At 35.1% G+C, this 24,272-nt stretch overlaps 3 protein-coding genes across 3 annotated transcripts; 1 reads left to right on the top strand and 2 right to left on the bottom strand.

Annotated features, from left to right (window-relative positions):
* Nucleotides 4,300-9,942, bottom strand: LOC109703711 (probable polygalacturonase At1g80170). Its single transcript, XM_020224432.1, has 11 exons — nucleotides 9,438-9,942; nucleotides 8,982-9,044; nucleotides 6,941-7,050; nucleotides 6,562-6,693; nucleotides 6,136-6,285; nucleotides 6,015-6,035; nucleotides 5,731-5,938; nucleotides 5,556-5,637; nucleotides 5,279-5,387; nucleotides 4,726-4,839; nucleotides 4,300-4,603 (listed from the first exon to the last, which is right to left on the bottom strand). The coding sequence occupies exons 1-11, from the start codon at nucleotides 9,940-9,942 to the stop codon at nucleotides 4,373-4,375; spliced, it is 1,725 nt and encodes a 574-aa protein (XP_020080021.1). The 3' UTR covers nucleotides 4,300-4,372.
* Nucleotides 14,815-17,399, top strand: LOC109703710 (transcription factor DIVARICATA-like). Its single transcript, XM_020224431.1, has 2 exons — nucleotides 14,815-15,296; nucleotides 16,949-17,399. The coding sequence occupies exons 1-2, from the start codon at nucleotides 14,815-14,817 to the stop codon at nucleotides 17,397-17,399; spliced, it is 933 nt and encodes a 310-aa protein (XP_020080020.1).
* LOC109703501 (protein PLASTID MOVEMENT IMPAIRED 1-like) lies at nucleotides 18,699-21,359 on the bottom strand. Its single transcript, XM_020224119.1, has one exon. It carries the CDS (start codon nucleotides 21,226-21,228, stop codon nucleotides 18,955-18,957), a length of 2,274 nt encoding a protein of 757 aa, XP_020079708.1. The 5' UTR covers nucleotides 21,229-21,359; the 3' UTR covers nucleotides 18,699-18,954.

The following is a 24,272-nucleotide window of genomic DNA, read 5'->3' as shown; positions in this document are numbered from 1 at the left end:
TTAAACCAAAATAATTTGCAAGGGTAATTAAGTGGTTACAATGTCTAATATCAAGAATAGGATACATTACCTTTCAAATGGAATGTATTTTTTTATAGAAAATAAACAAGTTTTTATTAAGCTGAGCTTCCATTAATTTAGTTCAAATCAAGGTTTTAAGCCTATCAAAAAGCTCTCGAGCTAGACGCATGTGAGAAAAAGTCTTATATATATATATATAGAATAGTAAAAACATCACTCTCTGATAGTTTAAGAATTAAAAAATGATGTGTTATTTTTTTCTTAAAAGAAAAACTCTAACAAGTTAACTTATATATATATATGATTGCTATAATGTCTCTTAATCCGCAAAATTCACAAACAACTTCCTTGTGATAACCTATCTGTAAGTAGTTGGATAATGTACTTTAATAATATTCATTAACTTTAGACCTTAAAAGAAGTAAAAGTACAAGAAAAACTAGGCTTAATTATAAATATGGTAGAGAATCATGCACTATTATTGAGAGAAAGCATCTTATCCGCTACGATTATTTCTTCTAGTTTATTTTTAAAACTTAGCTAGCTAGAAATGTGAATCAATTAGGATTTGAACTTGGCGCCTCGAATACCAACCATCAAACACTTGCCACTTATACTAGGGACAATCGGTATCATGGATTATTATTATTACTATTACTATTATGTAAAAGTGTATACAAACTCTTTCAACTATAGGCCGTTCTGAAATAGACCCATCAAATTCTAATTTTTTATTTATATCGTATAAGTTCTAACTATTTTGAATTGCATTTTTAGAGTTAATTAAGTTGATAATTTTATTACATTTTAATTCAGTTTTACTTTCCCTATAATGATTAATGAAGCATACTATTGCACAGGGGTTTCCATACATATTTACCTTATTAGTATTAGGAAAAACTTTAAATACCACTTCTGTAATTTCGTACTTTCTTATTTTAGTATCATATACAAGTATATATACCACTTTCGTACTCTGTAGTTTTATTTTTCTCTTTTTATTTTTTCCTCCACTAATTTTTTTTGTTAAATCAGTGACAGATAAAACTAAAAGACACTAAAGTGAATATTCAATAAACTATAGGTGGGATATCTAAAATTTTTTGTATATAATTTAATGAAAAGTTAACGGAAGGATTGACGAAAAAAAAAATAAAATCATAAGATACTAAATTAATACACTTTAAATTATAAAGTATTAAAGTAAAAAAATACGAAATTATATGGATGATATTTATAAAGTTTACACTTATTATAATTTGACTTGGTTTCAGTTGACGTGGCACCGCGGATGCAAAGAGGTCGTTGAAATGTTAGAATGCGGAGCCAATTGCAAGCGCAGCTTGAGCTGGCACGCTGCGTTGGAGCTGACACAGCAAAATCGGACGGAGGATATATCTCGTATCTACGTGTTAACGACCACTAACGGTCACTCGCACGCGCGCGTCACTGTCCCGCGCACGTGTGACTTTGATGTCGTCTGAGTTATTCGCTGCACCACATGCACCCGTACACCGTGCACCGCAAATTTTATTTTATTTTATTTTATTCTCTCAGCTCGTAGGTGGCACCCGGAGGTGAAAGTGGTCAGGATAAACTCCGATAGGATAAATTCTGTATCCGACAATAATTTTAGAGTACGAATATGAATGTCAAAATTTAACATTCGATAAATATTTGCATATGATTTTATATCTGAAAAAAACTAAAATTAAATATCAACGTGAATATGCTTTCTTAAAAAAATACGACAATAGTCAATCGTTTTCATCCCTAAGAAATAAGATGGAGGTTAATATATATTGTAGAGGGGTAAAGTAATTTTTTATAGTATTTTTCTGTTTATTTTACTATAAATTTATATTAAAAAATTGTGTTTATATTTGTTAAAATATTAAATTTTGTTGAATAAATATAGGTATATATGCGAAGTTTGAATACAAATGTGAACTTTTAATTGTATTGTATATCTTAGTCGCACTAATTTTAGTCTATATTATATATGAATATTTGTATATATTATTATCCGAATAATATCATAATATAAATCTGACACATATCTTAATCCGAATTCTGTTTTAGCGAATATGATAATAACAATTTAGTATCCGAGACATATCAGCATCCGAAATATGAATATGGTTTTATCAAAAATCTGACCGTATTCAGTTGTTTTCACTCCTAACCATACCTCGAAAAATCTTCATTCTAGTCACATATTTATATTCTTAAAAGTACAGAATATATTAAGTATAATTTTTTGAACTAGAGAGTAGCAAAATAAAATATACGCTATACCACAGGGATCCAAATTGAAGTTTATCTTTAATTGATTGCTCCTCCACTTGCGCGGTGGATTGGATCATATCTCCTTATATAGTGGGGATTTTTGTTTCCCTTTTTTTTTTTTTTCTTTTTTTGTGGGTTCATCTGATTATAGAAGATTCTATGTTAGCTAATAATGTTACCCTTAAAAAGAATCAACCAACTCTATTGCATGCATGAATCAAGTGCTAGTACATAAACGATTGACCTTTCTTTTAATATTAAGCCGATTGCGTTTATGTCCGGTATCTTCTACTTAGTACGGGAGGATTGAACGCAACCGACACCAGCACAGTCGACGTTCAAGGGCTCTGGGCCAGAACTACTGAAATCCATATTGACTCGTCGAGAAAACAAGGCCTCATCCTCTTGACTGCGATCTGGTGGGTAATCTGGACAGATAGAAACAACTCAATTTTCAGAGGACAGCCGCCCAACATCACCTGGTCTCTTGAACGTGTCAAAATACTGATCACCAATTGGACCACAATCCTTTGATGTCACTCCTGCGCCACCTCCTCCCTCTATCACTCTTTCTTTTTTTACCCTGCCTCTTCTTTTCGCTTTTCACACTTTTTGCCGTTTTCTCGGAGGCCTAAGCTGCTTCCAACTTGTACGCTCAGTTCATTTGACTTAATGAATGAAGTAGGTAGCTTGCTACCTATTTCTCAAAAAAAAAAAAAAAAATATTAAGCCATGTATAAACTTTATCACATCCAAAAGTGCAGAGAAAATATGAATATTTATTTTTTTATGAAAGAAATAAAAGTTTCTTAATTTATACGTGATAATTTATCAAATTATTGATAAAATAAATAAAAAAAAGAAAATGTGAGCTCTTACTCCGCTCCACATCGGCCTTAGCAAAGAAGATTAGATTTTGTAGATTTTGCCAAAAAAAAAACAAAAACAAAAAAGACTAATTCCATTCTATCCAAACTCAATAATTATCTTTTTTTTATATTTTGAAATTTGTAACTATAGACTAAGTACATTAACAGAGTAAATAGTGCAAAACCTACGCCAAATTATGCAAATTATGCGAATTATATGCAGGATATATAATGCCAATGACTTAGTTTCGATTCTCAGACAATCAGAATATTTTTAAAATGAAAAAAAAAATGTTATCACGTCTTGCAAATTACAGTGAACAACTGGTTATTGTTTCCTTACTTTCGAAAAATATTATATTCTAATAATGAATTTTGCAACAAGGACTTAGTATATTTTTAATTAGTTTTAGTAGTTGGACTATAATTATTAAATAGTTATAATATATACAACATTATACGTATCATACTTATATATATATATTTTATTTCTTATTTCTTTTCTGAAACACTATTATCCGTCCCTTCGAGATATTGAAATAGGAAATTAGGTGAGGAATGAGACTAATGGACTCACGTTGTAACGTGAGGCCAATTTAACTTACTTGGGGACCAATTAATATTTAACAATACTTCTTTTTTTTTTTTGAATCTATTCAACTGATGTTGTATAAAAGCAAGACCAAACAGGTACATAATTAATAACGTAAGTGCATGGTTATGTGTGACGCATATTATGCGCTAAAAGATATTATAAACTTTGCAAAAAATTAAAAAAAAAAACAAAATCTGTCTCATTCCGTAAATCCATCGAGCGAAATTTGACTTGCATTCTCTCAACTTTTAATCTTTAATTTAAAAGTATATTTGCATCAATTATATTATTATTTTTTCTTATAATAATAACAATAATTTTCTAATTTAATTATTAAAACTCACATCATATTTATATGCAACACAATTCTAAAAAAACTTGTTGGAATCTAGATGCCAAAACTAAAGCTGCATACATTCTTATGACACTCCAAATTGATTAATTAAATTGTAGCCCGAGTTTCTCTCCAACTAAAACATTCCTATTTTTAGGACATCAACTGATCAATAAAAACCCATCAATTGGTCTAAACTCTACTAAATTAGTAAAAAAAAAAACACACACACAACAAAGAGGATTAATCCCACAACTTAACTTGTTATTTAAGGAGGGGAACTGGGGGGACGACCCTTCCAATAGTTCTACCATGGGCATTGAATCCTGTGGCTTTCGCCGGAGCTGTTTTTCCCTCCCAATCAAGCGCCACGTTGCTGAAAACGAGCTTTTTGCAAGCTACGGTTTTGCTGCACGCGATCTTTATAGCCTCTTCACCCGACGATGTCCCGTGTATGTCCACAAATTGCACCATACTTATTGCCACTGCGCCCGTCTATTGAAAAAAACGAAGGAATTGAAAAATGAGTTAGTTAATATATGTTCATATAAGTTTCTTATTAGTGCGTGTTTGATTCGGCTTCTGAATGAATTTCGTGCATATATTAAGGGCTATACCTTATTTGGGCAATTTTCGCGAGGGCAGTAGTATTGATCAATAATAATGGGGATATGAACAGACGAGATGTTAATGTGCTCAAATGAAATCGCCTTTGCATAACCAGATCCTCCCTGCACTCAGCCCAAAAACAAAAACAAAAAAAAAAAAAAAAATAAAGAAAAAAACATCAATTTACATCTCCTTCAAATGTTGATAAATTAAATAGCTTCATAAATATACAATAGGTAAAAATGTACATAAAATTATCTGAACTATGGACTAATTTGAATCAACTATCTAACCTTTAAAAGTTTGATTTTATTGTTTAATCTTTTAATTTGTTTCATTTGAAATGATAAATAATACATTGGCTTCAAAATTTGAATTTGATATTTATTTTTACAAGTCCCGTTAATATAATTCATACAATTCTTACAACTATAAATTCACTAAAATCAAAAAATATGAAAGGTTAGATAGCAAAATCAAATTTTGAAAAGTCGGATAGTAAATTTAAAATAGTTCATAATTCAGATAAATCATATACTTTTGTACCTATACAATATATACCTGCCATGTCTTGATTCTCAAACCAGTCAAAGTCTGAAAAATATTACAGTAAGAGACGTGAATTCGCTCTACCGCCGCTTTCTCGCCGCCTCCCCCAAGGCTTCCGATGCTGCGAATTAATTCATTAATGCACATAAATATATCTATCCAATAATAATCTCAAATATTTGGTATATTGAATGAAGAATTTTCGTGTCAGTCGACATAGTCTGACACAATTGGCATGTACTGTCTGTATTGCCCATGCCAATTCGAACGGCAGAATGTTAAGACATACCTAATGCCGTGTCCCGGCCCGCAAGTGATCTTGCTGATGTTCACATCCGAGCTTCCAGATGCGACGGCTATGCAATCATCCCCTATTCTCATTCACCACAAAACATCAAAAAGAATGAACTACACTTATTTTGCGATTACAAGAATACATAACAAGTGTGTATATAGAGGGGTACCGCAACCGATGGTGGACGACGTGATCTGCACGTGCTGGGAGAAGGCGACGAGTATGCCGTCGGTGTTGGGGCTCTCGCCAGGCGCTGTGACGGTGACCCCCTCCACGCGTACTCCGCGACACTGATAGAACGTCATATGCTTGCTCGGACTGTCCTTCAAGCTTATTCCCATCACCGAAAGATTGTCGCAGCCCAAAAATGCTAGTAACTATCGCGACACGAATCCGAAACTGTTACGAATATGTAAGGCAGGAGTCGAGAAAACGATGAGACGAGCTACTTACGTTAGGGCGGTTGTCGCACGTCTGCGACAAATCAAAGTAAGGAAATTGATCAGAAGTCGGTTTTCAGTGAATTCGCCTGCGAAAAGTTACAGGACACAAAAGAGAGAAAAAATGATCTTACATTTTCGGCAAAGCAATCCCACCAGACGGAGCCTCTACCGTCAATGCGACCGCCCCCGTCCACCGTCAAGCGATTGATGTTGATGAATGTCACCAAGTTGGTCTGCTCTGATGTCCATTTGCGAATTGGCGCGACGATGTTGCCACTCAGCTGTGCATATACAAAATCGAATTCACAGCTTTTTTGTCAACTCAGAATCTCCTGGCAGAGACGTGAGAGAAAATATTGAATATATAATAAATTAGAAATATTGTTCACTAACAACTTAAGCTATCGGAGAAAAACAGTTGTTTTATTTAACTTAAGTATGATTTTTTTTTTTCCCCTAGATTCATAGAAAAGGTATAACATAACATGGTGTTTATCCAAATGGATCTAAATTCCTTTATACAAAGTAGACGATTTTTGTCGATTCGTGTTCTATACCTGAAAGTGAATGCCATTGAGGCATGGGCCCGCGAAAGTTATTCTGCTCAACAAGAAGGTCTTTTTCGAGGGGACGAGGAGGGTCGAATATGCCGAATCTTCGCACGCTGCTTCCCACGCGTTCAGGAATGCCTACGTAATTAATCAAAAGCAAAAATAGAGATAGTAATCATACTAGAGTCATTAGTATAAGTAGCAAAGGATTTGATAGTTGATATCAGAAGTGCCAAGTCCGAATACTAGTTATTCTATATTTTCAGCTATATTTATTTTTGAAAAGATAAATGAAATGGTAACAAAAACAGTAACAATAATAATAATAATAATAATAATAATAATAATAATAATAATAATAAGACTTTAGAGAGAGATTTGTTACTTGTGTGTCATCAGTTTTGGCATCTCCTCTGGCATGAAAATCAAGCACATTGTAGATACGCTTGCCAAGAGTTAATTGAACACCCAACAGGAACAGCAACCCAATAGTTGCTGTGATTTCCGAAAGACAAAAAAAAAAGAAAAAAAAAAAAGAAATTGATTTAAGTTCATAAAGGGCCTATGCGACCCAAAGAAATGCCAAGTTCCCACCACTGCTAAGACCGTACCAAATAAAAAAAAGTGTTGCTCCGAGGAGTGAGGCTGGTATCCTTCTGGAAGCACAGAATTTTTCATGCTTTCAAATTATTTTTAATGTTGTGACTTTCTAATCGATGATCGGCTCAGTTAAACTTGATCTAGAGTATTTGAAGTACCTAAAAAATAAATTTCGTGATTTTTCGATATCCTTTGCCTAGTAATCGAAGGGGCTCAAAATCAATAATTTTAATGGTCATGAGCCATTTGCAAGTTTAACGGTGTTGAAATATTTAAATCACGTGAGATTTTGATAGAAGATTCTTTATACTATATGAAACAAGATTAATATATTTGATCTAAAATTTTAATGTCATATCATCATATTTTGTAAGTTTTTTTATTTTCAGCCATTAATTTTGAGCTATTTTGATCACTGGGCAAATGATATGAAAAAAATATTAAATTTATTTTTTAGATACTTCAAATATTCTAGATTAAGTCTAACGGAGCCGATCATCGATTCGAAAATCCCAATACCGAAAATAACTTAAAAATACGAAGAGCTCCATACTTCCAGAAACATACCAACCTCACTCTGCTCTGAGTATCCTTTAGTGTACGATACACTACATTACTAACTCCTAGTGCTCTTATTATCCTCTATCAACAATATAATAGAATATCCGAAAATAAAGTATCACAAGCATATCTCTAAAAAAAATAATACTTATATGCAGGGGCACGCTCTTCATCTATCTGTAGGTCATGCCGTGCTGAGTCGACTCAGTTATTTTTTTGTTATTTTTTCCTTTCTCCTATACTTTGTATGTACTTTTGTTTTTTAAAATATAATTACAACTATTTAAATTTTGAATAATCTTTTCAGGAATTGTATAGAAACTATCTAAACTTATGTAATGAATAAATACATATATAAACTTTTATAAAATTAATAAAAAATTTAAAAATTAAGTGCACGTAGAAGTCAAAGCAATTAAGTTCCAAGGTATGATTTTATAAATAAATCTCCAAAGCTCCAAACCAGGGGAATATTGCATATGCTTTTTCTTTAAAGCATGCAAAATTAAATAATCATGTATGGTATTATTTCATTGATCACCTACCAGAGTATTGTAAATAAATAAAGGATTAAAGACTAGGCATATTGCTCGCGCAATGCATGGAACAAAATTTAATTTTAATCATAAAAATAAAATAAATTTAATGAATAAATACATACATATACTTTATAAAATTAATCTAAAATTTAAAAATGTAAAAAGTTTAAATGAATAAAAAATGAGAATAATGAGCCAGCCCTTCACAATCTTAGACAAATATATTTTTTAATTTTACCAAATTATATATTAAGAATTTCAATCATGTATTAACACTTGTGCATCGAAAAGTCGAGCATAAATCTTACACCCTTTTATCCAAATTTTCAAACAATTTTTAAATTTTTAATATTAAAAATAAGAATCAATACAACTAGTGTAAAAAGTTTTGGCCCTTAATTGATAGGATATAAAATTACACTCATTTTGTATACAAGTATATGGTTGCTCAACCACAAAAACTAGTTTCGTAAAAAGAGAGCTCCAATTCCACGAACACTTGAAAAAAAATACTGAGTTGTATAAATTCTGAAACATCAAACATATATCAAATATTTTTATTTTTAAACAACTCAATTAAATAAATAAAAGAAAAACAACTATAAGTAATATATATCACTACTAGCTACATTTGCCAGTTTTTTTTTTAAAAAAAAAGAATAAAACTTAATATCTTCCATATATCAAGAAATTTAAATAAAAAAAAAAAAAAAAAAAAAAACTCACCTGCTTCATCAAAACCAACTTGTGGAATCCAGCCACCACAAGTATCAAATAGATATTTGAAAACTAAAAATTTTTTTGAACATATACCAAAAAAATTGGAGAACAAAAAATTACGGCAAATTGGTAAAAAAAAAAATGGAAAAATTAGAAACTGCCAATTTGGTTGTTGAAATTTTGGGGGGCGTTTTTGTTGAGCATAATTAATTGGAATCTTGTTTTAGATTTGGTAGGATAAGGAAAATAATAAATTGGAAAAAAAAAATCCAAATCAATGGCAAGAGTTACAAATTATTACCTTTTAGAAAACCAGAAATTGGGGAATTTCCGTTAATGCGCTTCCAATGTGGGGATAGTATACTGCTTTTTATCAATTTTATGTGACTTTTTTTTTTTTTTTCAAAGAAAACTAAATTTTCATTACCAAAATATGGCAAGAAGCCAAACAAAACAAGATACCGAAATATAGGCGACATAACTGTGGATGTCGATTTGCATTAGTAAATACAGAAGATTGAGGCAAGTTAGCTCTGGTAGCCAGCCAATCGGCTACCATATTTGCCTCCCTTTTAACAAAAAGGACTTGAGTAGCAGCAAACTTCTTCATGGTGCTAGATATGCCAAGCACAAGAGCTCTCAGAGGCCATGGAGGTGATTGGACATGTCGCAAGCACTGAATAAGAAGAGAGGAATCACTTTCTAAACATACTCGTTGAAGTCCATGTTGATGCGCCTCCGCAATAGCTTCCTTCATTGCTTTTGCCTCAGCTTCCAGTACTGAAGTTGCCTCAATCTGTCTACCTGCAGCAAATACAACATGGCATAAATTAGTACGAGCTATATAACCAATAGCGGCAGTGCCTTCTTCAGACTTGAATGACGCATCTGATGGCGGACACCATTTGTTGGCGTTCGAGTGTTCAATAGTGTGCAAAGGGATTTTAGAAATATAATCCAAAGTCATATGCATGATATGGCGCAATATGACCTAGATCGAAGAGAAATTGTTGGAGAATTGTCTGGCATTTCGTTCCATCCAGTTTTATATGACTTTTTTCGACACACGTGTGTACAGCACATCATTGTTTAATGAAAAGTTAATAGAAAATATAACAAAAAACAAATAAGAACTACAGTATATTTAAATGATATAATTATAACCATTACAATAAACCACGAGAGAGGTAATTAAATAAAGTTTTTTCTATTTTTATTTACATGTCTAATTCTCCCGCACCGTAGATGGCTCTTTTTATTAGCAAAAATAGCTTGGTAAAAGTCTATGATATGGCTTCTAAATTGTAAAATTATATTTTCTAATTAAACAGGTTTTAGATATCATAAAACACATATAATTGAGTAAAATTTGATTTTTAGGCCTCGACTGTAGCCTCATAAAGTTTATAATTATTTATGCTGAATTGGGGATGGTGTCAGCATGACTTTTGATCTAGATCAGCATAGACAAATCGTGATTGCTTTTTTAATTTTTAAAAATACTTAACCCTAATTATTTTTTGACATTTTTATTCCTATTATATTATGCCATTATGACTTTTGGAGGAACATATTTGTGATGGCAAAATTAAAAATATAAACAATTCTTTAATCGTTATCTAACGGTAACAAACCAGAGGAAAATATTTGAAAACGTCAAGACTTTTGTAGAAATAAAAAAAATTAAAATTAAAATTTGTAAGAATATATTTGTCATTCACTATATTTGCAGGAACCTGTATGAAATTAACCCTAAAAAAAATTAGATAATTTTGCTAAAGTAAAATTATAATTTCAATGCTTTTAATTATATTTGAGAAAAAATTTTAAAATGTAAAATAATAATAATAATAATAATAATAATAATAATAATAATGTTAGGCCCGGCCCATTACTACAGGCGCAACACGCGCACCGGGATGGCCCACGTTTTACCATATTCTGGGCCGATCACAGCCCATTACCGCGACACTCATAACATGCACGCAATATAAGATATACTTATACATCCGATGCAAGTAATTGTTGTTGCAGTAAAACCGACCGTCCCTAAAGCAAGTGGCAAAGGGCTTAGAGGTTGGTATTCGAGACCAAAGTTTGAATCCTAGTTGATTCATATTTCCAGCTAAGTTTATTTCTAAATGAAATAAACGAAGCGGGTAGCGTGCTACCTATATCTCAAAAAAAATTGTTGTTGCACTAAAAAACATAAGAGTTGACCATATTCACACGGGGGAACAGGTGGTAACAATTTGCAACCAAACTATGTTGGTTAATTCGCGAATTATTCGTGAATTTTTGAAAAAAAAACAAATTAAACGGCCGTATTCATATTTTTCCGAAAAATTCAAGAAAAATCGTGTTTTTTTTTTGTCAAAAATACTTATTCGCGAATAATTCACGCACGCCAAATTATTCGGCCAAAAATACGGCTCGCCGCTTGCGCTCGCACTCGCGGGTCGCGGGCCCCGCGGCTAGCTTGCAAGCGCGAGCGGTCGTGGGCCTCGCGGCTGGCTCAAAAACAGAAAAAAAAAAAAAATCCCCTGTTCACCGCCCAAATCAGGAAAAAAAAAAAACCCCCTTTTGTAAACGTTCGCCCACCTCCCTCCCAAAAAAAAAAAAATTTACACGATCAAAAAGATTTAATCTTTTATGGACTATGGACTATCTTAATATTTTATTTACTTAATTATTTATTTATTTTGAGGCGTAATATGGTTTACTATTTTTTTTACTTAATTAGTTTAATTTTGTATCTCTTTATTCTTATATTTTTAAGAAATATGAATATTTATGCTAATAGTATAAATCTTGAGGAAAAAAAAACTTAATTTAATAGCCGAATTTTTTANTTTTTTTTTTTTTTTCCCAAACAGGTACTATCAAACGCCAATGGAACATGATCAATAATATGGTGGTTAAAAATATTATTTTTATGTTATAAAAAATTGAAAATGTTAAAGCGTCTATTCCTGTGATAGTTGCAATCGGTAATTAAAGCAAGATAAAATTAAAATATATATATATATATATATATATATATATATATATATATATATATATATATATCTTAAAATTTTTTATTTTTTATAATATAAAAATAAAATTAATATTTTTAGCAGCCAAATTATCGAACTAGTTCTGAATCACCTTTAAACACCTCCTTTATGGACGGTGATGGATCCGCTTAGTACTTAGTGAAGTAATAACTGCCTAGACCTGGTTCACCACATCAGCCGTAAATTTTTATTTTACTTTCTAAGAAAATAAATTACTATTTTCAGGAGGAAATATACTAATTATCAGATAGTAATAAACAAGATTTTAGGTGCCCGTTGGCACCCGTCGTATCCATCGTGTCATACCGTGCCAACAAACTAGCGGTACGATAAAGACCCAGCACCGATAGCACAGCCCAAAACTCTTTATCTTTAAATTAATAAATAATTTTCTAAATAAAATTCAAAAAAAAATATAATAAATAATTAAAATATTTTATTACTAAAGAAAATAAATATTTCGAACTATTATGTATCAGCACATAAAATTTTTTTTCACCGACACGTATCGACACGACTCGACACGATCCTGTACCAGATTACTTAAATTCTTTGTAATAAGAGTGTCATCTCTGCCTAATTATAGAAAAAGATGTAACCCCACCCCAACACAAACGTACGTATAATTATATAATTATAAAGATTTAATTTATAGTAATTTTTAAGTTGAAAATAAGGAATAAAAAGGTGTATTTTTGTACAAATTGATTATTTTGGTTGGGTTTTAGTATTTTTAAAATTAAATATCTAATTAATGCATGGGTTGCTATGCATTTATGTTGCCGACATGCTGACATGTTGTACACGTAAGCAACTGTGAGTGATGTCATGTAAAAGAGAATCGCTTTGGACGTACGTGCTTGAGATTTAAATTTTTTGGGGAAAAAATTTAAGATTGAATCTAAATTAAATGAGCCTAGTAGAATGAATTTTTTAAAAAAATTTAATTATTAAATATTTGTTTTAAAAAAATTAAATTAATAATATTTTGTATTTCATATTCAATTGTATATATTGTACAACTTAATTTTTGCGATATTTATAAATGATATATTAAGATATTAACGGACTTGTTTATTTTGCCGATATTTATACATGATATATTAAGATATTAACGCGATCTGTTGGAAATATACTTTTGGGTGAAAACTATTTTTCTTATGCCGTTTATTTATTATATAGTTATGGAACTAAAGTTTTCCTACTTTTATTGTTTGTTTATTTACTGTAATTGGCTTCGGCATACGATATTTTAGAAAGTTTGAATTTTGACGGAAGGTAAAGTTACAGCGAATCTATGCGCACGTCACGAATAAGGATGTACACAAGACTCGATAACTGTTAAAAAATTAGGATACTGACACTGGACACTGCTTATAAATAATAATATTATTAATACAATAATATACATTTATTATATATAAAATATTAATTGTGTTAAAATATTATTGTATTTCTCATGTGAATAAAAATTATATTAATTATCATCGAAAATTCATATATATATATATTTTTTTTAAATATCAACCATACAAAATTTATTTATATTATTCAAAAAAGACTTGTATGCATTTATCAAAAAGTCAAAATTAAAATCTATCACTTTACATTATATATATATGCATAAAAAAGATAATATAAAAAATACTTTTTTAATAGGTTGAGTTACGGACTCGCATCGAATGTTTGTTCATAATGTGTCTGCATTAGACACGAATTCAACACGAACACACTCATCTCTAACACAGACATGCACGAGAGACTTATAAAAATATTCCTAATACATGTATAGCAATGAGAAGGAAACAATAAAAATGAGTATTTACAATCGAATTGAAAACACTTCATCTCTCTCTCTCTCTCTCTCTCTCTCTCTCTGCTTTGGACAAAACAAACACATACTCATACCGATTTGGAGTACTCTCATAGCAAGTATTAGGTTAGTGTCATGGAGAAGCTCAAAGATGTCACTAAATTTGTCTTACACTGTACACGTTGCGTTCGAGGGTAGGTAAGAAAATCTACGCCCCCTTCAGTCAAAATTTCGTACTACTGCAACGCTCGCAACGTGTGCATGGCGTGTCTCTTTAACCTTAATTTCCATGCAATTTCATTAATCAACCTTTTTTTTTCAAAAATTCTTTATATATATATATATATATATATATATATATATATTAGCAACTTGAACAATGTTTAAGCATATAGATTGTGTTTCTCTCAATATGTTTTAAAAACTGCTGATTATGTACACAAAAAGAAAAATAATCAAATGCAGTAAACATTGTGTACATATGAATCAAAATGGAGGCATAGATATCTGTAAATTCAATGATCAATGGTTACGTAAATTGAGAAAATATATAGCTAGCTATTTAATTAGGTAGTTGATTAAAGCAAAAACATTTTTAATCTGTAAAAGGTTTAGGTGATTTGCTATCTCTTTAAATCTTCTGAGAACGAACACATTTTTTTCCCTACAAAAGTTATTAATAGTTATTTTTTGTAGACATTTAATTTGTACAAGTTCTTAAATTGATTTCTTTAATTTAAATACCATTTTAATTATTATAGTTATTATTATGTGTACTTCCAACTTTACCCTTTCAACATGTCCATCCCCCTCCAAATATACACTCTCTCCCTTCCCTCTCTTAACCTCTCCTACAAGACCCACTTTTTCCCTCTTTCCTACAAACCCTAGCTTCAATCCTCCAAAATCTAAAAAAAGAAGAAGAAGAAGAAGAAGAAGTATAATCATATATAAGGTACATAAAATCATGAATTCTCTCGACAATGAAGAGTGGACCCCTTCAGAGAGAAAGAGGTTCGACGAGGCGCTCTCCGAGATCGACTTCCATGAGCCAAATTGGCTAGAGGAGCTCGCGCAGAGGTTTCCGACCAAGACCATGCGCCAACTTAGGGACCAATATGTTGACCACATCGTGGACATGCAATGTACGTACATCGAGCGATCTATGCCGCTGGAGTACGTGAACCCTGTTGACATGTTAGAGAACGATAACTTTGGCTTGCCAGTTACAGAGGAGGGAGAAGAATCGCAGTCCTTTGAAGCCGCATTGATGGAGGCCACCACGAAGATGAGCGACGCAAAATCACTGTCACCGCAGAGCATAAATAAGTTGGTGAGTGAGCATTTAGGAATAGTAGGAGTAGACGCGGAGGAGAAGGAAAAGGTAGGAGGACAATTTGGTGCAAGAACATCCACTAAAGGAAAACCTTGGACTGAGGAGGAGCATAGGTTTGCTAGAATTCTTTTTAATTTCTTTTTTTCTTTACTTCTTTTTTATTTTACATATTTGACATCTTAATTTGCAGGTATATATTGAAGTGATTAATACATATGGAGTTTTTCATGGTCTGATGCATCAAGGAAAATTTCTTTTCTCACTAAAAATTATTTTGCAACCTATATATATAGAGCAGGCATGCATGTAGAATTGATTAATCAAGATCATCTGAAAACCCTAAAGAATATAGCAATATGATGAAAATTTGTGAGAAATCAATCATCTATGTGTTTGTTTGATCATTTTTTATGATATAGTTGGTACTTTCCTCTCTCAAGTTTATTACTTGAAACTTAACTTTTACAACATTAAAGAAACAATAATAAATCTAGGCTGAAATTTTTTTTCTGTCATCAAATTTAACCATTATATACTAAGAAGTCACATATATAATACTATGATTTCATGTAGATTAAACATCAACTCGAATGACATAGATGCGAAGTTTAATTCTTATACTTAATCACTTGCCATGAAAAGAAAACCAAGTATGCAATTGTTGGTTTTGTTAATCTAATTGTGAATTTTGCTTTTTGTATAAAGTGTGGCATCCTATAAATTTTGCATACTTTGCACTTATGATCATATCGCTATTTATGAAAAAAAACGTATCGTAGGGTGTACATGCATGTTCTATTAACAATAAAGTTAAGTAGAGATAAAAGATATATGAAGGATGTAACAATTGATCCTTTTTATTTATTTTCACATATGATCAAATTTTTTCATATTTTGTTTCTATATTTAGTGTATGTAAAAGGGTGTTCTTTTCCTATCAACATACAGAAGTTGCTTATTGTACATAAGTTTCAGCTGACATGTTTCTTTTGTAGTTAACATCGAAACCAAAAGCTAACAAATAGGAGAACAAACACTCCTCACTGTCGTTTTATATCGCGACTACTATGACGCAACTGTCCTAAATCTAAAATGGCGGCACAGTAGTAATGGAACGACACAATGCCACTAGCGTTTTGGAATAAGCATGATAAACAAGATCTGTTTTCCAACTTTTATAGCTATCGCTGCATGCCTATACGAGCATGCGACATGCGATCCACACTTTGAATATGGCATAATATGAAGCAATAATAAGCTTAGAATATGAAACAGATATATAAATAGAGCCTCACATTGATTTCTTCTTCTTCTTCTTTTTTGTTTTTTTGTGGTACAATGAAGTGTATGTACAAATACTGAAAAATATCCCCTCACACTAGTTGATAGTGCTATACAAAAGTTTTCCTTTATCATTAGAAACTCTGTCAAATTAAGCAAGAGAAGTCTAATTTCTGATAGTGTATGAGATAATAAGGATGATTGGCACAATTTGCTTTCAAATTGTCACCTTCTCGGATGAACGCAATGAATGCACCAACTAATTAACAAGTGTATTATGTAAAAAAAAATCAGCAATTAATTGGTATTTTTTTTCTTCCTGTTCAAATAATGAACTTAATTGTAGGGCCATGCTCCCACAATTTGTCAAAAAAAGAGAAAAACAAAATAGATCAATATTAGTTTTTCCTGATTTGGAAAAACTCACAAGTACATATGTATATGTACTTTCTCATACTCATCTTGCTAGTCTTGTTTTTGACAGGTTATTCCTGATTGGTTTAAGTGTGCATGGGAGAGGTGAATGGAGGACCATAGCCAAGAACTTTGTCATCACAAGAACACCAACTCAAGTGGCTAGTCATGCACAAAAGTACTATAACAGGAAACTGGTGTTAAAGGAAAAGCGTCGACATAGTATACATGACATCAGAAACATGGAGGACAATGTCGAGGGTGCCTTAGAGAAAAGCTTATGTGAACGGGTCAGGCCGACGAAAACTTATAGTGTCGGCACTAAAACCAACCAAAAAAAGCCAACATCGAGTGCAACAACAACTCAAGGCATCGGTTCGTTGTCCCTTTCACCGATCAGAGCAACTACTCTTTCGGAGCAATTGGTTCGCAGCGGTAATTTCTTATCTGATGACGAGATTGTTCGATCGCCTTTCGATACTTATATTGATCAGGGTTCTTCAAGCATCTGGCCCCTTTGATGTTCACACAGCTCAGAGGAATTAAGAATAAACAGGTTAATTTCCCTGTGTACTATTATACATATGATACTGAACAACATTTTAATATTCTCATGTTTTACCAGTAATGTACTTTGCTTGTGAACATTAAGGTGTATTAGTACATATCAAGATCTAGTACTTAATTAATAAGGTTTGCTGATAATTAAGTTTCTGAGTTTTCCTTTATTTACGATTGATTCTTATAATTTTGATTCCTATATATACAGCTTCATCATGCATTGCCTTGAACAACTAAGGAATGCTACTTGTTAAACAAAGTAATTAATTAGCATGACATTAATTTCCAAATTTATCGCATTATACAGGATGAATTAATCAATTGATGAGAGTACTTTTGTTGGTTTGGATTTGACTCATATTTAATTATATTAGGACATGCATGTACACATGTTTGGATCATGACCATGCACCCAATAGAAGGATGTGTATATATATCTCTGCAAATAATGTAATAATCATTAGAGACAATTGGGGGAGGATTAATTTACAGTATACTCCCTGTGAATAGAGAGAAGGGTCTCTCATTTTACAATGAAAAACAAGTAGAAAAAAGTAAGAAAAAGAGAGAGAGAGACAATGAGTTTTGATATATAATAGTTGTTTTAATTTTTAATGTTTTTAAGTGCAGAGAAAAAGAAAGTACGTACTTTCCTTCCTTTATTTTCTTGTATTTATTCGAGAGAGAAAATATAAGTATTTTTTCCTCTTCTCTTCTTTGTTTTCTCTATTTTTATTTTGCGCCATATTAGGGAATACAACTCCTTTACGATGAAAATAAACAGACAAATAAATAAATAAAATATTAAATATCGCCTGCATAAAATAGGCCTATTTCTCATTCCGAGCTACTGATGCTAATGGGCCATCACGTAGGCCTAATTTCTTACTACATGACACTCTCCTGGGCCAGGTTTAAAATATAGAAGTTAACAATAGAAGCTGAGCCTCAATTCGAGTAACAAGACCCATTTAAGTGGTGTATATTATGGCTAGGGCTATCATACTGTTATGAATATAGATCATTTTGTATTTTTAAATTTTCGACCGTTGGATAAAAGAATGTGCAGTTAAGATGATAATGATTTTCTAAGGTTGAATTGATGGTTGGTTGAATAGTATAATTTAACGGATGAAAATAATCAAAGGGATAAATCTAACGACTCAAAACTTATAAATATAAAAAGATCTATATTTATAAGAGTATAGTATCTGGACTCAGTATATTATTATCATCTATAGGAACACACAGCGAGCCAATTAATTAACCTCCCCATCTCTAACTTTGTTCTTTCACGGATTGTGTTATGCATTATTACATCATCTCATTAATGAATATCCAATATAAACTACTCATTTTTATTCCTCACACAACAGCACAAGAAATTATACGTTTCTCCTCACAACCACCTTCTTAGATACCACTTACGAAAACCGCAAAAGAAAAACATATAATAAATTTAATTACATTCTTAGTGCACTGTACTTTAGCGACATAATAATAATAATATTATTATTATTGTTCAGTTATTTTCACGTCCGGATTCCGCATCGGTTTGAGCCACATATCTGCCATCACTCTGGATGACATGCTCCACACCACATCCTTCCCGCCCTTGGCCTGCGCCGCCCTCCCCTTCCTCCCGCCGGCCCCCTTCCCCAAACCGTAAGCCACCAGCCACTGCATCGCCGTCAGCCGCTGCCGCTCCCCGTCCCACGCGCTCCGCCGCCCTCCTCCGCCCGCCCGCAGCTTCAGACCTCCCACGTGCAGACTGCCGACTTTGAACCTCCCTTCTTCCTCGTCCCCCTCCCCCGCTCTCGCCGCCTGAATCACCGCTATCGTAGGCGCCCCCACCGTCTCGTACCGCCGAAGCGGATCCCTTAACTGAACCGCCACTAACACCGTCACCGTGTCCGCTCCGGCGCAAACGCTCCCCCACTCTTCCGGCGGCACCGCCGAATCCAGCGGATGGCTGTTGCTCGATTGCTCCTTGTTCGCCAGCGGCGAGACGTCGAACGGGGCCTGCTCTTCGGCCATATCCGCCTGAATCTTCAGCGCTTCGATCGCCATCGCCTCGATCTTTTGCAAGGAGAAGGCTAGTATCTCCTCGACGAGCACCAGCTCCTCCCGAATGTTCCAGATCCCCGTCAGTATCCTCTCCTTCCGCCCCTCGCTCATCGCCGCGGCCATCGTCTTGAGCGCCGCCACCGACTTCGCCGCGCTGGAGCTGGCGCCTTCCTTGCTCCGCCCGCTGATGATCGCCGACGCCATGCCTTCGAACGCGATCTGCTCGGCCGTCTTCCCCGTCAGCTCGTCCATCGCCGCCAGCGAGCTGAGCTTCGAGCTCAACTCGTCGCAACCGATGGCGGCCAGCCTCTGGAACACCTCGAATCCGCTCGCCGTCTGCTGATCGGCGAGGACGAACGGCTTCGACAGCTGCATCGCGAGTTTCGGAGGATCCTTCCTCGCGACCTCCACGTCGAACGGATTCGTCGCGGCTAAGAAGCCGCCGTCCCTCGTCTGAACCACGGAGCCCAGGCCTTTTCCTAGATCCGATATATAGGCGCCGGATTCAGATTCCGAACCGGCTTTCGTGCTGATTTTCGACGGAGAAAAGCGGTCCGGCATGTCGAGTTCTGCGTATTCCTTCGAGCCCTCGAGCTCGAGCATCTGGAGGAACTCTCTAGTCACAGTCTCTTCCTCCGCATCCAGCTGCTGTGGTTCGTTGTCGTTGTCGTCATCTTGCACCGCTGTTTTGGCGGCGTCAGAATTCGGTTCGTCTCCGATCATCATCGACTCCAGGGCCTTGATCTGCTTCGCGATCGCGTCGAGCTCCGTCAGCCGGGTCAGGTGCGCGGTGTCGTGCACCACTTCCTTCACGACTTCGCTCGATGCCGACGCCGTATCAGTGTTCTCCGCCGACGCTGCCGCCTCGCCTTCCTCTGCCTCGTCTTCTTTGTCCTCTTGAATTTCTATCCCCTTATCGACGACGTCGAATTCCGGCAAGTCCAGATCGTCCTTCGGCTCGGGCTCGGGGTTCTGAGCCGTCGGAGGGCTGGGCTCCGGCGCCGTCGGAGGGCTGGGCTCCGGCGGGCCCAGTTCGTCGAGGCTGAACTCGTCGATCCCCTTGAGGTCGATATGCGCCGACAGATCCTTTGTCGGCGTCGACGAAGGCTCCGACCGCGTGATCTTCGGGCTCGCGACGCTGAATGAGGATTTGGACTGCTTCCGCATGAACGAGAACGACAGCGACGAGTCCCTCCCTTTGCCGCTCGACTTTGCGGCGGCATCGGCCTGGTTGTAGATGCCCACCCCGCCATCCTCCATGATCTGAAATCCTAGTTTGAGCACCAATTCCCCGCCCTTCGCCTTGCCGACGAGCGGGAACGCCACGTCCCACTGCCGGACACGGGCCCCCTCGAAGCTCTTCTCCATGGACTCCTTCACCAGCGAGCTCAGGTCCACCGTGCTCCTCCCGAAGTCGAGCTCCGGGGCGTCGATCGCCACGGCCGAGATGACGAACGGCCGAGGCTCAAACTTGAGCGGCTTCCCCGCACTGCCGCTGCAGTAGACGTGGCAGCGGACGAAGAGCGTCTCCTCGAAGTCGGCGGAGCCCTGCAGCACCCGCGCGGGCATCGTCTGCACGGCGCCGTCCTTGGTCTCCTTCTTGCGGACGGAGACCGATAGGCGGAGCCCGTTCATCGAGGCCGGGAGGCCCTGGACGGCGACCACCTCGACGGAGAACAAGCACCCGAGGCGCTGCATCCGGATGTGCGACAGCGCGCGCATCGGCTTCCAATTCCATATCCCCTTCTTCTCTCCGGAAGAAGCCGCCTCCGCCACCGCCGCGCCCGCGGGGGTGCGATGGCAGTGGCGGTCGTCGGCAGCAGCGTCGTCGTCATTGTCATCATCGTCGTGGTGCTGGGTAGAGGGAGTGGCTCAGCGCGTCCAGCTCCTGCAGGATCTGAGAGCCCTCCTTCCCGTCCGCCATGGATGACGCAGAGATCTTAATTAATTTGCAAGAAATTTCAACTCTATCAAATAAGCTTAATTATATTTGTTGTAGTGAGAAAAGCATGCAGTTTAATATGTGGACTCTGCGAGGTGTACATGTTGCTATAAAAGATAAGAGCGTTTGAGAAGAGTTTGGGTTTTATGGCTTAGGAGGCGCCATGAGCGCAATGTGTGGGTCTTTTTGGATGGATTTGTGTAGTGGAATGAATGGAGGAGAGGAGAGTAGGGTTTGGAATAATTGGACTAATGTTATCTTATATGGGAAGGGGAAGCGACAGGTTGGAATTTATGGTTGATGTCTGTTTGTTTGGCGCCAAAGGAAGTTGAGAAGGATCCAAACTTCTTCGTGCACCCTACCCCCGAACATTTCTATATTAGTTTCTATCTTATCTCATATTTTAATTTAAATTGTAAAGAACGCGATTTTTCTATAATATAATCTTACATACAAGAGTAATTTTGTTGCTCATTAGTGGTGAGTTGTATTTGGACCGTTAAATAAAACGTACAAATAATACAGATTATTTTGTTATTGATGAACAGTAGAATTACTTTTTATGGATGCAATAATTTACTACAGGGAATTGCACCCAATGTGCATGGGAAGCAGATGATAGTTGCTTTTGCTCCTGATGAATTATGTGGCATGTTATCTTAACATGTATTTTGCCATAAGAGGTAAGAAGCAGAGGATTTACCCAGTAGCAAGCTTTGCTTGATTAGAAACATGAATATTTTCTAATAAGGAGCCATCTATTTCTGTTGAATATATATATATATATATATATATATATATATATATATTTGAATTATTAGTTTTAGATTGATTTTTTTTAGATAATTCTAAGCTCTCGCTGTCTAGTAAGTTCTTGAGGCCTATCCACACCTCTCACCATTCCAAAAGTAAACTATGAGCAGTAACATCAAAAGTGATTTTTTTTTTTTTTGGAGAAATACTATTTGTATACCTCAAAAAAAGATGTATTATACATCCTTTCCTCGTAAAATTTATAAAATTTGGTAAATTTTTAATATTTTTCTAAAAAAGTTAATAAGGTAAGGATCTGTTATAGGCCCTTGAATGAGAGGGCATAAGATTTACAGTTTTTTTTTGGTGGTATATCAATTACAGTGCTTAAAAATTTTTTCACTGTAGTATTATTGTCTGATGCCTCAACTCATTGTAAATGTATATAAATTAGGGATGTAACTGCTAAAAGGCTCAAAGCTGCTCAAAAGTTTAAGCTAATATATAAAGATGACCAGAATTTAATTTCCCATCAAACATGGCACTGCCACTCTTTAGCAGCAACTAGGCCTATTTAAATGTAGGCTTAACCATCCAGCCCAATCTACACAACTATCAAATAAAATTAAGCCAAGATTCTAGTTGCTGTAACCCTGAAGTGATTGATTTGATAGTGATTTCTCCTGCAGTTTTTGCAGTTTTTAATAGTCCGATTTCCTACCGAACGTTCCTAGCACAAATGGTAAAAAAATTAATGATTGGTATCCAAAGTTTTTGATTCAAAACTTAACTGCTTCATATTTCCAGCTAAATTTATTGTCTTTTAAAAAATAAACGAAACGAATAGCATGTTACTTTTCTTTCAAAAAAAAATAATAATAAGTTCTTTTGGAATCATCTATGAATTGCTAAAAAATGACAGAAAATGAAGGAACTAGGAAGCTTCAGACTCACCCCTCAAGTTCCTCAAGGAGTTGGAATAAGAGAGTGTGTTGGGTGTTTGATAAATCATGGGCATTTACATGTTATGGTTTGTTTGGCCACATTATAGAGCATAGTGTTGCTCGGCGAAACTTCGTTGGAGTGTTGTGTTTAGGAGAAGTGCTATGTTGAGATCTCCTCCATAGCATTTTTTTTTTCTTCCTGAAACGAAAAGAAAGTAATTCTAAATTAAAATTTTAAATTTTGAGGTTCAGAATTTCATTTTACCTTTTACACGAGCACTCAAACATCCTGTAGACACTTTTTGCCTTTGTACTCACAGGAACTCATGTGACTGGGCCTGAACTTGGCTCTAGATCTAAATGTCTGGTTTAGGTCAAACCACCTAGTCCATGGTGTACCCAACTTGCTTCTTGGCCCTTTAGCAATTAAGCCACTATTATTGCCAAAAAAGTATAAAAAAAAAATAATGAATTCAGATAGAAATAAAAAAATAACTAGATTTGGAATTTGAAATTTTGAATAGCACTATCATCCAAAATAAATTATTTATAGACAACAATTTGCACTCTAAAAAAATAAATTAAAAATTAAAAGACTAAAATTAATATTAACTAAAGCTTGGGGACAAGTTAGGGCAACGTACCTGCAACTTTGAAGGGAGGTAGCACCTGGCTGGCCCTTGTATTTACTTACATATTTATTTACGCCAAAAGCAACTTGACAATACAAACAGATTTTTTTTTTTTTTTTTTTGGTGGATTGAGACGGGTGCACCATTTGAGACAGATCAGAATGAGAGTGAATTTTTGATAAATATTTAGTAAATAGAGTCCGATAAAATAAAAATAAAAATTATCTCATCTTCCATCCTATTTCTTAACGAATCAGAACAAATTTGAAAAAATTTAATAAAAATTTAATAATTTCTAAATTTTTGACCTCTGGTTATGGATCTATTTGGGACAGATCCGAGAGGGAGTCCAACCGATCCGGATCCATCTGCATCCGTAACTCAACCTTCCTCGAGAAATCGAGACCGCACGCTCCTTCGACAATCCCATCAATCCATTTTCCCCCAACGAATCTCAGCCGTCCGTTCCCTCCTATAAATATACCACAACCCCCA

The sequence above is a fragment of the Ananas comosus genome, linkage group 25, assembly GCF_001540865.1.
Source record: "Ananas comosus cultivar F153 linkage group 25, ASM154086v1, whole genome shotgun sequence".
Classification (NCBI taxonomy): Eukaryota; Viridiplantae; Streptophyta; class Magnoliopsida; order Poales; family Bromeliaceae; genus Ananas; species Ananas comosus.
This window is presented reverse-complemented; position numbering and strand designations above follow the sequence as displayed.

Bases quoted from the DNA above. Each gene is read 5' to 3' on its own strand.
- LOC109703711 (XM_020224432.1), bottom strand. From the start codon at position 9,942: ATGACTTTGGATTATATTTCTAAAATCCCTTTGCACACTATTGAACAC. The intron at 6,694-6,940 runs GTAACAAATCTC...TTAATTACGTAG, and splicing joins CCAAAACTGATGACACACAA to GCATTCCTGAACGCGTGGGA. The intron at 5,388-5,555 runs GTATGTCTTAAC...ATTAATTCGCAG, and splicing joins GGGCCGGGACACGGCATTAG to CATCGGAAGCCTTGGGGGAG.
- LOC109703710 (XM_020224431.1), top strand. From the start codon at position 14,815: ATGAATTCTCTCGACAATGAAGAGTGGACCCCTTCAGAGAGAAAGAGG. The intron at 15,297-16,948 runs GTTTGCTAGAAT...TGTTTTTGACAG, and splicing joins TGGACTGAGGAGGAGCATAG to GTTATTCCTGATTGGTTTAA.
- LOC109703501 (XM_020224119.1), bottom strand. From the start codon at position 21,228: ATGCGCGCGCTGTCGCACATCCGGATGCAGCGCCTCGGGTGCTTGTTC.